Consider the following 15,217-nt stretch of genomic DNA (forward strand, 5'->3'; position numbering starts at 1 on the left):
ATTCTTCTCCATCTCTCTCTTCATGCAAATTATATTATCTATAATTTCTCTTTTTTCTATATCTTTATCTCAAGGAATGGAATGCCTATCAATCATTTTAACGAAGTTTTGAGGCTAAATGATAAAAGATGGACTAATAGATCCAGCACCAGCTATTTGCTAACATGAGCAAGAACATGAAAAGTGAAAAGAGCGAGAAGTGGGCTGCAAGGATAATATAGATATAGCAAATGTTAAACAATAATTTACCGGTATTAATTAAAGAATTAAAAGTAAAATCATTTTAAAATGCTATCAATACACATCACCAGTAATTTTCAGTACAATCCAACATAACTTTTAATAAAATTTTCTAATTTCAATTTCTTTATCCGTGGCAGTAGTTCGCATTACCATTACATATATATAGAATTTGGTGCCAAAATTTCAAGACATAGTACCATACCATACCAACAAGACGTGTATTCAGCAAATATATGCACTAAATGGTTGTTTTGTCATTCTTTTTGGCGTCTTTCTTTCGCTTCCTCTCATATTGAGGATCTTTGGTCTTTAAATCATTAGAGAAGGTCCTCAACAAGCCAGAGAGATGTTCATTTCGATGACCTGAAACCAAAATAAGGAACATCAAAGAACATAATATCAGATACCAAAAGATGAACAAAGTCATTTCATTCGCATCGAAAATCAGCCAAAATTCAACGAAACTGACCACAGAGTATGACATCTTCCATATTTACAGATTTACGATTCGCATGCTGCGCAAAGAGCTGAACATCCTTAGCCACTCGCTCTGCTCACAAAACACATTGTTTAATTTCATTGTTTCAAACGACCATTATGTCATACATGTTGCAATCAAATTGTACTGATCTTCATAAACGGCATTTCCATTTGATGTCGTTTATCTTAATTTTAACAAGGAACAGCAAGAAAGGATTGTTCAGCAAACGATAGCGATAGTGATGTTACCCGCATATTTGAAGGCCAAATCAGCGACGCATGAGACTACGACTTTTGAAACTTCGATGCCGTTTTGTTTTGCTGCAAAGACGCATCGCCGTACACAAGAATTAGGAACTCGAGTGGGAAAAAAACGTGAAATTCATGAGATGAAGAATTGAACCTTGAGATTCGGCGATTGAGATAGCGGAGAGCCTGAATCTATCTCTCAAGAGCTTCATTTCCGAATCATTTTCCACTTCGCTGCTCCCATCCAAACCTTCCATCGAGTTTGTTTCCAATGGAGGGAAACCAAATGACTCCAAAAATGTGGAAGCAATATTAATGGGCTCCACTGAGAGTGCACATTCATATGGGTCCAATCTCTACATGCCTTTTGGGCCACTCCAATACAACTTGGTTCATAACACTGTGACCCGATTCAAATTCAGTTTTTACTCTTGACAAAAAAAAACACTCTCGAAATAAAGGGTCTGGCTAAATTTAAAACAGAAAAAAGAAATTATTATTTTTTAAAATAAAACGGTAAAAAACTCTAAAAATATTGATATAATTGATTTTGATGTTAGGTATTATTGATATTAATTTTGACATGTCCTTTTTTTTTTCTGGGTTTTAAAAATCTATTTCTTTACCCCCTTGGTTGATATCATTATCAGCAAGTACCATATGTGAAAGATGAATCCTGGAAAAAGAAGGAACGTAATATACCTCTGTATCAAAATTGGGTTCAATTAACGCACATTTCAGTGTTCATAAATTTGATATTAATCCTATAATTTTTTTATTGATTTTGATTTTCATAAAATTGTTTTCTTAAATGGTCCTTGTTAATTCTTAGCAATAACGTAATCTATATTTAACTTGATTTTGTATTTTATAGCATTTGACTGCAAGAATGTATATAAATATTAAAATTTATTTTATAAATAATTTTAAAAAATAATAAACTTTAAAGAAGTTATATGTTGAAGTAGGGTAAATTATACAACTACAGATGGATTTAATAAAAGACATGAAATGAGCATGATAACATCAAACTATGATATCACTTTTACATCTATCTCGTATTAGACTATAATATCTCGTATTTTGGATCCTAGTCCGAAGGAGAGGCTTGCTCTTATTTGATGCATTGATCAACCTAGTATGGTTTTGGAAGATTTTTCATACTTACGGGATGTAATAAGATTTATTTTTAATAAATGATGAATAAAATAATTTATTTTCTTATCCATTATAATTTAATTTGAAATTATTGCACCATCTATCTCATTACACACGAGTAAATTCAAAGAGGTAACGGGGCAAGGTTTCATTACGTTCATATATTTGTAAGTATTATTTTTTAATCCTACAATGTGCAATTCTTTTTTTTGACCGATAAAAATAGTGAACAAAAATTAGTTGTTAACTTTTTATATTTTGAGACAGCTTGTCATCTTTTGACATTGAACACAAAAACAAATAGGAAAATTATTAGTAAATAGTGTGAATAATCAATTTTATCTGGACTTCTTTTTAAAATAATTTTAAAAATTAAAAATTAAAGATAATGATTAAATTTTGTAAGAGGTTAAGATATAGATAAAAATATTTAAAAATTTAATTTTTAAATTTAAAATAGATAGTAGATTAATAAATAAAAACTAACTGTGTAGATTTTTAAGAGAATGCATGAGATAGTGGAGAAAAGAATTTATTGATGGTCATTGAAAAATAAATGATTGTGTAAAGTTGGAGTCTTTTATTTTAAAAAAAATGATATTAAATAGAATTTAGAGTTTGGGATGTGTGAACTGTAAATAAGAGTTGTATCCTCAAATAAAAGGAGAATTATAGAGAGTACGGGAAACAAAAAAAAAGGGGGGAAAAGAGAAAAAAAAAAGAAGAAAGAGAAAAAAATGAGAAAAAAATAAATATTCTGTGAGCATTATAATTTTCAAAGCAAGCATCTTAAAGCCAATTAGAAAAAACAAAAATTTAAAAGTTGAAATAGAAAGGTCGAATCAAAGAACCTAAATAATCAAGTCAACAAAAATAATGTGAAAGAAAACCTATTTTTTTTATTGGTCAAATTAAGTAAGAGTTCTAATATTTGTTTGCTTTTATTCTACTATATTTTTTCTTTGTGAGTTTCTCTCTTGTTTTCTACTTGTTCATTAAAAAAACTTAAACTTTTCTAACCAGACAAACATTTCCCTTTTGTTTTTGTAAATCCTAAAAACCTAATTTTTTCTAACCCTAAACATCTTTCTCTTTTACAAACTCTAAAAATACGTAATCTTTTCTAATCTTAAATATATTTCTTTTTTGTCAATATTAAAAAATTTAATTTTTCTATCCCTAAAAATCTTTACTTTTTTTTTTGTTAATTCTAAAAAGCTAATATTTTCTAATCTTAACAATATTTTTTTTTCTTTACAAACCCTAAAAACCTTTTTTTTTAATCTAAGACAAAATCTTTTTTTTTTGCAAACTCTAAAAACCTAAATTTTCTAACCCTACAAATCTTTTTTTTTTTTTTACAAACCCGAATTTTTCTAACTCTAAAAAGCTTTCCTTTTTCAAACCCTAAAAACCTAATCTTTCTAAACCCTAACAATCTTTTCTTTTTGCAAATCTTAAAAAACAATTTGATTCTTTCTATACATATGTTTTTTTTTCTCAAAAAAGGGGGAAGGGAGTTTGAATCCACGTAATGGCCAAGAGATATTGATAAAGTGGTGGATCTACCTTTAATATTGTTTAAATTGTAAGAGTTTGTTGAGTAGTTGTACGCTAACTTGAATCTTGTACAAAAGTGAATTTATTTTTAAAATAAGAAAAGTTTAATATTTTTAACATATTTTTGAATCCACGTAGCAACCAAGTGATGTTGATAAAGTGATGAATCTACTTTTAATGTTGTTTAAATCATAAGAATTTATTAAGTACTTGTATGCTAACTGGAATCCTGTACGCAAGAGTGAGTTTATTTTTAAAATAAGAAAAGTTGAATATTTTTATCATATTTTTGAATCTATGCAACAAGTGATGTTGATAAAATCATGAAATCAACCTTCAATATTGTTTAGATTGTAAGAGTTGATTAAGTAATTGTATGCTAACTCGAATCATGTGCAATAGTAAGTTTATTTCAAAAACAAGAAATCAAGGTGTATCCACCACTCTATCAAAATCACTTGACCGTCAGCGTAAATTCAAAATTATTTTAAAAATATTAAACTTATTTTAGAAATAAACTCACCCTTAGATTCAAGTTAACCATAACTACTCAATAAACTCTTACAATTCAAATAACATTGAAGGTGTATTTATCATTCTATCAATATTTCTTTGTCATTGCATAGATTCAAAATCTCTTTTTTTTTTCTTTAAGAAAAAAAATAGTGTGTATATATTTTCTAATAAAAGTAAACAAAAAGGAATTAATTTTTTTTAAGATTTGCAAAAAGAAAAAATTTTTAGGGTTTAGAAAGATTAGATTTTTAGGGTTTGGTTAGAAAAATTAGGTTTTTAGGGTTTGTAAAAAAGAAAGATTGAGTTTTAAAAAAATTAGGTTTTTAAGTTTACAAAAAAGGAAAGATTTTTAGGGTTAGAAAATGTTAGGTTTTTTGGACCAGTAAAAAAAGAAAAAAATTTTAGAGTTAGAAAAGATTAAGTTTTTTAAGATTTGCAAAAAAAAGAAAGATTTTGAGGATTATAAAAGATTAGAGTTTTTAGATTTTACAAAACAAAATATTTTTAAGGTTAGAAAAATAAATTTTTTAGGATTTGCAAAAAAAAAAAAAGATTTGTATGGTTATAAAAGAGTAGGTTTTTTTATTTTTTTTCTAATGAACAAGTAGAGATTCTTACTTGATTCGGCATATAGAGAGAAATAAATTCTCTTTTACGTTTGTTTTTGTTGAACTTTTTGTTATGGTTTAGGGTTCAAACTTTAGGCGTTCAGTTCTTTTTAATTCGTGAGTGCTTTAAAAATTGTATTACTTTCATAATGTTTGTTTCTCTTTCAGTTTCTCCTCTTTTTTCTTTCTTTATACTCTCCTTTTATTTCTTTTTATCTCTTGTACTCTCTAAAAAACTCATTTTTTTTTTCTCACAATACACCTCCTATTTATAGCTCACACTCTCTAAATCCTATTTAATATACATTTTTTTATTTTTAAAATAGATTTTCAACTTTTCATAATCTCTTATTTTTATGACTACTAATCAATTTTTTTCTCTACTATCTCATCTATTCTCCTAAAAATCTACACACTAACTTAATAATTTTTATTTTTTTAATTTTTATTCACTAATATATTATTTATTTTAAATTTTAAATTTAAAAATTTGAATTTTGAAATTTTAAATTAGTTTTTATTTATATCTTAACCTCATATAAAATCTAAGTATTATCTTTAATTTTTAAAATTTTAAATTATTTTGAAAATGGACTTTAATAAATTTGGTTATGCTGTAAATTGATTTGTGGTGTATTTGACTTTACAATTTAGACCCCAGATGAGTAATATAAGTGGTCAAATGTTCTTGTTTGGTTAAAAAAGATAATTTTGCTTTTAAAACATATTTAGATAACTATGAAAAATATTTTTTAATATAAAATTTCTATATGGTACTAGTTCATATGAAAAAAATAGCAACTTTTGATTAGAAAACATAAGAATACACTTATTCTCGTTATTTTTAATACATTTAACAAATACTATAACCAAATTTATTTTAAAATGGAAGTATTCATAAATAAATTACCTAAATTTAATTTTAAATAAAGATAATTTTATAAAATTAAAATAATCTAAAATTAAATTTATAATTATTAGTTCAAATATACTATTAGTTGTCAATTTAGATTATTAGATTCACTTCGACGATGCAAGTAACATAAATTTTATAAAATATTTAAGAAAAGAACAAATAATTTAAACTAGTGAAAGAAATAAAAAAAATGAAGATTTATGTTTTAAACAACCTAAACAGATGTCTATGCAAGAAACTAGTCTAGGAGTCTAAGTCTATGCAAAGAATATTTTAGATACAAAGAATAAATGATTTGAACTAGTAAAAGAAAAAAAAAGAAGAAATTTATATAACATTTTAGATACAAAGAATAAATGATTTGAGCTAGTAAAAGGTAAAAAAAAGAAGAAGAAAGGATTTGTTTCAAAGAACCTAAATTGATCTTGTAAAAAGGTAGCAACATAAAAAAAAGTTATGCAAACAATATTAATTTAATATAAATTGTCATATACAATGCGCTGAACAAAGAGTCCAATAAAAATGTAGTCTTTTCTCTTCTAACATTTTATCAGTTAAGACATAATTGCTTTAATTATTTGTTATAACTAGTACAACTTTATCCTCTTTAATCTTCTCCACAAGAGCATCAAACATCTTAAATAACTTTCACCGGTCTTCACAAAATTAGATCCATTAATGGATCTCACAAACATAATCCCAACAGGAAAGTTGACTAAAAAAATTAATCAAACATCTTTGCTTTCGATTAGCTCATGCATATTGTTCCTTTTGATCTTTTATAAGAGAGCAAGTATAATTTAGCTCTTTCTTAAGAAGTAGAACTCTAATATCATGATAACTCAGAGATGACAAATTTGGACTAAAGGCACTAATAGTTGTATGCATTTCTTGAAAGATTTTCATTTTAACAAGATTAAAGGAAAGACTAGATTGATACCAAAATTAAGCTATGTATTGATGGATCCTTGCCTTGGCTTCCTTATCTCATACTTCTCTTATATTTGCTTACTTCAATTTTAACTTCTTTCTTTTCTTTGACACTTTCTGGGCTTTCTACAAAACATGTTCATTGGCCTTTTCTTATTCCTCATAGCAATACTATGTGGTTGGCTATCTTTCTCATTCTCACTTTTATCGTAACTTATACTTTCAATGTTTCTTACATTTGGCATCTCCAAGTATTATTGACTCTTTTTATCCTTTTGATAGGCCATAAGCTCTTTTTTAACTTTTTTCTAGACACCTGAGGCAAGCTTTGACATTACCATTCTTTCCAATCAAATGTTGTTTCACTCTAATGATTCTAACCCTAATAATTTTTTCACAAAAATTACATACAATATTATTTGTATCATTCTCTTTCAAGGAATAGGCGCATTTTTATCTTGGATTAGAATGATTAGAAATTCTTAAAAATTTTGATGAAAATTCTTGTTGAACCATGCTAAGGAAAGCTGAAATAAAAAGAGAGGGAAAACTCAATAATGGAGAGAAAAAAATAAAGAAAAAAGTAGAGAAGTGGGAAAGGGAAAAACTAAAAAATGGAGAGGAAAAAAAAAAAGAAATGGGAGGGGGAAAAATTGAAAAATAGAGAGGGAAAAACTGAAATGAGAAAAATAAAGAAAAACTGAAAGAGGGAGAGAGACAAACGGAAAAAAAAAGCTATAAAAAAAATAGAGTTGCCAAAAATAGAAAAATTAGTCGCTAGAGATGGAATAATTGTCACTCATTAGAAAAACAAGAGTTGGAGCAACCCGAATAAAGAATGAAGAAGAGAGAAACTAGAGATGAAGAAGATAGAAGTGAAAAATGAAGTAGAGAGGCAAGATATTGGGATTGGACTCGTTAGTTCTTACTCTGGGTCTTTTTTGCAGAAATTTTTTTTATTCTTTTTTAAAAACTTTTATTTTTTTTTACCATAATCATCATTACCATGGTGTGGGTAATGACTGTTATGCTGCCGCCACCAAAAAATGCCATAAAACATCATGCCGGTACAGAGATGCATGGAAGCAGCCACCCCCATTCACCTTGGCCGCCATTCGACAACCCTATTTCTTAGGTAATATTTGCTACTGGCTTTTAGAATCCATGCATTTCATATATCATATAGGGCTGAATTAAGCTTTTATATTTACATATTTATTTTAAAGAAATGCTTGTTTATTTTTATTTTTAGTTTTCTAAGAAATTAATAAAAAAAAGTGATTATTTACCCCCAAAATAAGCTATACACTAAACATTTACTTATTTACGACTACGAAACAAGTTGCTCCGGCAATGATAATAGGTACAGGGACCGACGAAGGAATACAAAAATACAAGTGAAACAGCAATATCTGAACTACTACCACTGAAGTAAATGTTTCATTTAAATATCTTCCCTCAATAATCCATTACATGGTCAACAAATCCTTACATGACACCAATGCCCCCGGATATATGGAAACAAAATTACATGAACATTAAAGACAAAACAAGGAAAACAAAACCAGCAAAGCACCCCTAAAACCTGCAATGATGCACGTTGACACAAGGGAACTGCAAATTGTCACATTGTCCATTAATAGCTAGCCAAAATTTTAAGTTTCAGTTAAACCGTTCTCTAAACATGTAAGATGTAGCAGAACCCGATTCAAAATATTAGGAAAATAACAAAAATACTAGAATCAGTGACTTCATTTTGGTTATGTACCTCAACCTCCAAAAACCCTAGTAAGGCTCCTCTATAGGCAAAAATTGTGAGCCTCCTTTTCCTACCGGCTCCAACTCCTCTCTTTTGCGAACACAGAAAATGTAAATATACAGTCTTAAAGTTGACATCCAATATTCAACTGTTAGTGCATGAGCCTAAATCAGTCAGAGTCTCTTGAGAAACTCAATGAAGATTCTATTCCATTAGCAGACTCTTCTCCAATTGTCAAAGTTGACGGTTCCCTTGGCTGCAATTTTCCTCATTACCATTAATGCGAGATTCTCCAGGCCTCACTCTAATATTGTTACCCAAGGGGAAAGGTTCCTGCAGAGATAGATTAGGTCCATTTTGTCTCAGTATACAATATCAGCATAAGAACCAGGTATCAAAACTCAAAAAGTATCGCATGCTCATATAGCCTTTCTGAGGCACATAATGCTAGAAACAGTTAAAACCACAAAAACAGACTGCAGTATATAGCCATCAGAAGCAGCTTAAGTCAGACTCAGAACCATAATGCTTTAGTTATTTGCAAGTCAAATAATCATTTACAAAGTATTCCTACAAGAAAATATTTCATGTCAAACCAAATGAATGTTACCATTAAATGTCAGGCTAAAAAATTTAAAAGAGAGAGAACCTGTAATGTTACTCTCATTTTGCTTGTATCAACCCAACACATTAATGTAGACATCATTATATCAGATCTTTGAAACAAAATATCAGTACTATGATAGTTCCATTATATATTGTAGTTAGCAAAAGGAAAATAGTTACTGCTGAAGAACGAAGTGGATTTACCGGATTGCCAGCATTTGGCCCATCTGTATAGAAGAGAATAGGGCGACAACGTTTATCTTCATCCATCAGACTTGAATTCTGGAAATGAGCAATAAGCACAGCTTTTCCTCGAATCCGAGTATAGGCTAGTACAGCTACCCTTTCACTGTTGAACTTCTCCTATTTTTTACCCTTTAAAAGCCTGCCCAATGTTTCTTATCTATTAGATTTATCAACTAATAAAGAAACAAAAAGAAATGAATCAACTCAGAATTCATATCACAAAGATAAAAAAATCAAAACAGTATTGCATAAGGATTCCCAAATAACCTTGTGGAATGGAATAATTTGACCAGGATCAATCATATTGATGAATGCATAGCCAACATTACATGTGTTCTGCAACCATTTTTAGAATTGACTTAGAAACACATTAATGATTGCTTCATATAAGGGAAGAGTCAACCAAGTCCAAATAAATACTTGCCTTGAAATCACTGGCAAAAATACAAAAAATCATAGGTTCCGCGGCACTGCTCATCTATGGCAGCAAGAAGCATCTTTGAGGTATACCTGTCAAAATATTTAAACAAATATAATATAAAAAAGAAACAAATCAAAAGATCAGTGCCAAAGAATTTGCATCCTTTAATCCCTATAAAATTTGTAAAATCTGTCATAAAAAATTGATTAATCAAATAAAAGTATATGTACAATATGCACAGGTATGTGAACAAGAAAAAAGAGAGAGATGGCATTTGTATGGCTAATGCATCCAAAATGAAAAGGGCACAGGCCAAATAAGCAATTGCCTATGTGCAATGTTCTTCATTTAGAAATGGATGAAAAGATAACATCATAAGCAGCAAAAATGTACAAAAAAATAGGGAGACAATTGGCATACTTACTGGGAACATTTTTTTTTATCATAAGTGCTGTTTGGTTGTGTTCCCCACGCAATATGCAGCCTAGGTTGAGTTCATATCGTTTTTCATCAGCATTGTTAGCGTTTGCTTAACTTCTATGATGATAGAGATTTCATTCTTTCATTGGTAGAATCAAATTTAGACATTGGAATTGTTAGGGTCTGAGAAGTAAAATCAAGAAAAAGAAAAAGACTGAAGAATATTGTCAATTTTTATTGATATCTTTAGAAAGAATCATGCTTACAAGAATCCCCCAGAGCTGTTAGCTCCTATACAGAGAATAATTCCCCCTAACAGTATTTTCAGAAAAACCAGAAGTCTCCTTAATCCAGAATCTAACTTTATTTGTAGGATCTATTAACCATATTAACAACTAACTAGCAGTTGACTCCTTCCTTCCCCTCCTCCTAACATAAACCTTCCACACTTTAGGTCTCTTATTAGTATCAATCATATGTTCTTCTTCCATGGTTCTAACAGGAATCATGGGAAGTTTCCCAGCGAAAACATGTGATAACTGCTAGCCCTGCCCAGCATTGGATGTCAATTCTGTACCATTCCCACCAACATGAGGAAATATGTTATGAGAAGAAAAATCAGGAGGACGCAGCACCCAGCTACCAGGAAAACCAGGATTTCCTACAGAACCCAATCTATAACCAGAGCATTAGGTGACTCTCCCAAGTAAGAATGTTATCTTTCCCAGGGTGAGGCTGTAACAACTGATGCTGATCCCACTTGATGGTCTATATGCGATGCTCTCAGCATGAGGTGGTGTTCTAGTAAAGCTGGATATCTGTGGAAGACAAGAAGCACAAGCACCATTAACAAAGGATGGTGTTTTCTCCAAAGCATGCCATTTGATGGAGGTTGCTGATGCAAGTTGGAACTTGGAGCCATTCCACATATGATGAAGTCCATGATGGGGCCAACTCCCATTTCCTGAAGGTCCAAGATAAAACAATATTTTATATACCAGCAATCAAATATAGAGCTATTAAATCTATATTAGATATTGCTTCGTCCTACAATTACCCAGCACCAGCACCTTCTACCACTTACAAGTTGATAGAAAGACTGACTTCAATACCATGATTCAATTCAGAATGCTTAATCTCATATACTCAGACAGGCAAGTCTAAATTAATTTAGATCAATAGTTAGCCTTTTAAATAAAAATTAATTATTTTGGTGTTATTAAAAGAAAAGAATATTTTTGCATCATCATTAAAATTAAAAGTCAAGTTCATTATTGTAAGGTTCTAAATTCCTATTATGCCATTAAGCAGAATGTCCAACCTTGTACATGACACTTTCTAAGCACATTAAACTTACCTCCTTCATGATATTCTACTAGGCTCCCAGTTGAGCTCATTCCCTGAATGTGCCTGAAATGGAACTCTGTGAGTTTACATACAAGTAGTTGAACTCTCAGATTCAAATATCAAAGGCTGAGTAAACTAAATCATGAAATGGAATGTCAGTGTGCAGAAACATGGCATCAATCAGTTCTAAATATGTGATAAAAAAGGGCCAAAATAATTTCAACCATATTTTTCTTGACTCGTTATCTTTAGTACATGAAAGACCAGAAGTTTCATCAAATAAGGAAAATTGATCTATCAAGTTACTAATGTTAAACGATCTAATGTTTATACAACTGATAATAGACTTAACAAAAGAGATAAATGAAAGCATAATGTTCTCAAGAATCAGAACAAAATTACTTTGTCACCTACAACAAGAAATAAACCAAGTATCAGCGTACATCAAAGAAACCAGTCCTTACTGTTGCTGCTATACAATGCCAATAAAAATCAATCTGACCCCTTTCATAAAACATTTTATCGTCAAAGTCCCTTACACATGCCAGTCAACTGGTGCACAAGATCTTTTTCACCAGATTTTGCCAGGAAAACAATAACACTATCTTTGTACAGAGGTCTTAACAGAACTGATTTCTTAATCATTATCTTGGCCAGCTTTGTGGCCTCTGTCAAGTGGCTTCTTTGACAAAGGCCAAGTAAGAGAATAGAATATATATCGGAGTCAATAGAAGACAAGCATCCCATATTGTCAATTGCTTCAAGCAAGTAGAATCCATCCAATACTCGTTCCTTTGTACAGAGCTCCTTCAGCAAAAGACTAGATGCCAAAGTATCAGGTTTGACATCACCAGCAAGCATTTTCCGAAAGAGCTTTTCTGCTTCCTCAAGCCTTTTTATTTTTATCAAAGAAATCACAAGTGAACTGTGACAATCACTGTACGAAACACCATGTTCCACCACAAACTTATCAATCAACCCATAAGCTTCATCAACATGACCGTCGGCACAAAGGCTCTCAATCAAAGTAAAAACAGTAACATGATTAGCATGACACCCAAAAGCTCTCATTCTATCCAAAATATCCAATGCTTCACTCCACTGCCCTCTCTTGCAGAAATTTTGAATCACACATGTATAAGTAACAACATTTGGACTACAATCCCCACTTTTCTCCATTTCCTCCAACAACTCCAATGCCCGTTCCATAGATCCACACCTACACAACCCATCTAAAACGGCTGACAAAACCACCAAATTGGGCAAACATCCATGCCCTCTCATAACCTTGAGCACAGAGTAAGCATCTTCAGCTCGACCCGCAACACACAACCCCTCAACTACAGCCATAAAAGTAATCAAATCAGGACTAAGACCATTCGAACTCATCTCCCTCACCAACTTCTCAGCCACTTCAATATCACCCTTCTTGCAATACAACCTTATAACTACATTATACATCACAGTGTCAGCATTCAAGTCAAAACTCACCACCTTCCTCAACACCCACAAACCCACATCAGCAAGCTGAGCCTCTTTACACAGCTTCAGCACCTCCCTAATCATGTTAACAGTGACTAGACACCCTTCAGCCTCATAAGACTCAACCACATCACAAATAATCTGAGGATTTTCACTAATCCCAAGCAAATTGCAAGCTTTTCTGTACATATAAGCACTGTGCCTATACCCATGTTGAAACCCAGCCCAAACAAAAAACCTAACACCCAATTGAGGTTGCTTGGGATGGCACTTGCTCAGAACTTGAATGACACATTTTGAGTCCAATTTGGGTTTAACCTTAGACAATGAATTTTCAACACTGTCATCGTTTTTGTGAAGATGGGTATAGAGGGTATCGGCAACAGAAGCCATACCCATTTGGTGGATGGAAAAAGGAAAGGTTTTGAGTCTTTGTAAGGATGAGAAGAACCGAAAGTTTGCAAATTGAGGCATTGGGTTTGTGAAGATAGAATGGGGTGTGAGGGCCATGGGAAGAGAAAGATGAGGAAGAAGATGATGGACACAAGCCAGACATAAAATAGTGCTCACAAAGCTTAACGTTTGATTTTTTTGAAGTTGTTCAGTGAGTTCAGTGTGTGCTGAAGAGGAATAATGGATTGATTATCAGCTTAACTTTTCATCATATGAACATGATGGAGGCGGAGTTGTGGGTAAATAGTGTTCCATGAGTGCTTGATGGTGATCTGGTTTAGTGCGTCCACAATGGAAGTCATCCATGAACAGTCTCTGCTTCCTCAAGCTGCACATATTTTCACAAACTTATAATCAGCTTACAATTTTAAAACAAAGCATTAGACAGAGTTAATATTGTTTGACAAAGACAATGAAATTAAAGATAAGGGTGTTTCCGATGCAGTTTGATTCAGTTTTGAAGTCAAGGATCATCCGAGCAAATCATAAAAAGTACATGCGATTTGGTTTGGATCGGTTGGAGTCCAATATCAAAACCAATCCAGACCAAATCACTTAAATGCGGTTTGGATTGGACCTAAATCGGTTTTCAATTTTCATACACCTGTTGTCATAGTTTATATAAAAAGTACACACAAAGTGCAGAAACATATCAAATTCTCACAATAAATTAGATCTCCAAATTGTTATAGAAATACATAATTTATACTCAAATGCACAAACATAAACACGTTTACTTGACACTTTTTCAGTTTTTTATAACTAATTCTTACGAATAGGTATTTCAAAACCAACTGTTCACACACATAACACATACAAATACAGCAAACACGAATACATTAATTATCATCCTTGAAAGTTCATTAATTAAATAAATTGACAGGCAACCTAATCTGTGTTTAGTGAAACTCCATTATAGGAATTTTTAAAACCTCAGAAACAGGTTGGTTTAATAACTATTGGTAGAGGGTTTCTTTCGTAGTTTTGTGATTCCCAGGCATCTAATGCGCCGGCACTAGGGTTTATAGAATGATCTCTGGTATCTTAAGTTCATAGTTGAATTTCCTAACATAGTTATCCTCCGCCAAGAATGAAATGACCCAGTTGTGAATGACAGTTGAGCACTGAACAAAGCACAGCAAAACAACAATGCAGCAGGACATGAAAGCATGAGAGAATGTGGGGATTAAAGTACCTGAAAAGGCCACTAAGCGCTGAGCTCGATTGCCATTGTCGATGGCCTATATAGACATATCTGAGATGGAGGGAGAAAGTGAGGTGAGGCAGAGCGAAGATGATGACAATCGTCAGAGAGGTTGCGGCACAACGGGAGGGTAGACATATAATAGAAGTTGAAGAAAATCAAGGTTTCTGTGTAGGCTCGTTTAGTTCGGGTTTCTCAGCTGGAACCAAGCCCGAACCCAAGAGAAAAGAGCGTCTTTTTTATTTTATTTTATTTTCTGTTTGTTTTCTTAATTTTGTCGATTCTTGGTTATTTTCAGTTGGATTATACAATTTAAAGAGTATTGGTTTGCTTATTCAACACTTCTAATAAATAGTCAGTTTTCAGTAAAATTATAAGATTTAATATTATTAACGCATTAAATTTAAATAGTATTATATAATTTTTTTATAAAAAATTACTATATGTAAATTTTTATTATATGTGATTAATACACATTAAAAATTAGTTAATAAATTATAGAAACTAATTAAAATTTAAAATTAATTATTTTTTAAATAAACATAATATTTTTACTTTTATTTAATATTATTAAACTTAAATTCACTATCAATATTTACTTTTTCGTATTGGACGAGGC

General features: G+C 31.2%; 2 protein-coding genes and 1 pseudogene across 4 annotated transcripts; all 3 read right to left on the bottom strand.

The window, feature by feature from the left end:
• Positions 1–382: 382 nt before the first annotated feature.
• LOC113853037 (protein MHF1 homolog) lies at positions 383–1,307 on the bottom strand. The gene is made up of 4 exons (XM_027483479.1): positions 1,127–1,307; positions 973–1,044; positions 713–793; positions 383–606 (listed from the first exon to the last, which is right to left on the bottom strand). Exons 1-4 carry the CDS (start codon positions 1,227–1,229, stop codon positions 482–484), a joined length of 381 nt encoding a protein of 126 aa, XP_027339280.1. The 5' UTR covers positions 1,230–1,307; the 3' UTR covers positions 383–481.
• Positions 1,308–8,588: 7,281 nt separating this feature from the next.
• On the bottom strand, positions 8,589–9,768 carry LOC113868821 (annotated as a pseudogene).
• A 555-nt stretch (positions 9,769–10,323) lies between these two features.
• On the bottom strand, positions 10,324–14,884 carry LOC113847625 (pentatricopeptide repeat-containing protein At5g47360). Of its 3 annotated transcripts, none has more exons than XM_027476856.1 (4): positions 14,590–14,706; positions 11,999–13,722; positions 11,470–11,522; positions 10,324–11,076 (listed from the first exon to the last, which is right to left on the bottom strand). In XM_027476856.1, the coding sequence occupies exons 2-3, from the start codon at positions 13,449–13,451 to the stop codon at positions 11,506–11,508; spliced, it is 1,470 nt and encodes a 489-aa protein (XP_027332657.1). In that variant the 5' UTR covers positions 13,452–13,722; positions 14,590–14,706; the 3' UTR covers positions 10,324–11,076; positions 11,470–11,505. The 3 variants fall into 3 exon arrangements, with proteins under 3 accessions (XP_027332657.1, XP_027332665.1, XP_027332649.1); XM_027476864.1 differs by having other exon boundaries at positions 10,326–11,076; positions 11,924–13,722; positions 14,590–14,884; XM_027476848.1 differs by lacking the exon at positions 14,590–14,706 and having other exon boundaries at positions 10,331–11,076; positions 11,924–13,755.
• Positions 14,885–15,217: the final 333 nt, after the last annotated feature.

Source organism: Abrus precatorius, unplaced genomic scaffold (genome assembly GCF_003935025.1).
Source record: "Abrus precatorius isolate BTA unplaced genomic scaffold, Abrus_2018 Scaffold10, whole genome shotgun sequence".
NCBI lineage: Eukaryota > Viridiplantae > Streptophyta > Magnoliopsida > Fabales > Fabaceae > Abrus > Abrus precatorius.

What these genes read in the sequence shown, in the direction of transcription:
- LOC113853037 (XM_027483479.1), bottom strand. Translation starts at nt 1,229, where the DNA reads ATGGAAGGTTTGGATGGGAGCAGCGAAGTGGAAAATGATTCGGAAATG. An exon ending in CTCAATCGCCGAATCTCAAG is followed by an intron (nt 1,045 to 1,126) that starts GTTCAATTCTTC and finishes GCGTCTTTGCAG; the next exon opens with CAAAACAAAACGGCATCGAA. An exon ending in GGAAGATGTCATACTCTGTG is followed by an intron (nt 607 to 712) that starts GTCAGTTTCGTT and finishes TTTTGGTTTCAG; the next exon opens with GTCATCGAAATGAACATCTC.
- LOC113847625 (XM_027476856.1), bottom strand. Translation starts at nt 13,451, where the DNA reads ATGGCCCTCACACCCCATTCTATCTTCACAAACCCAATGCCTCAATTT.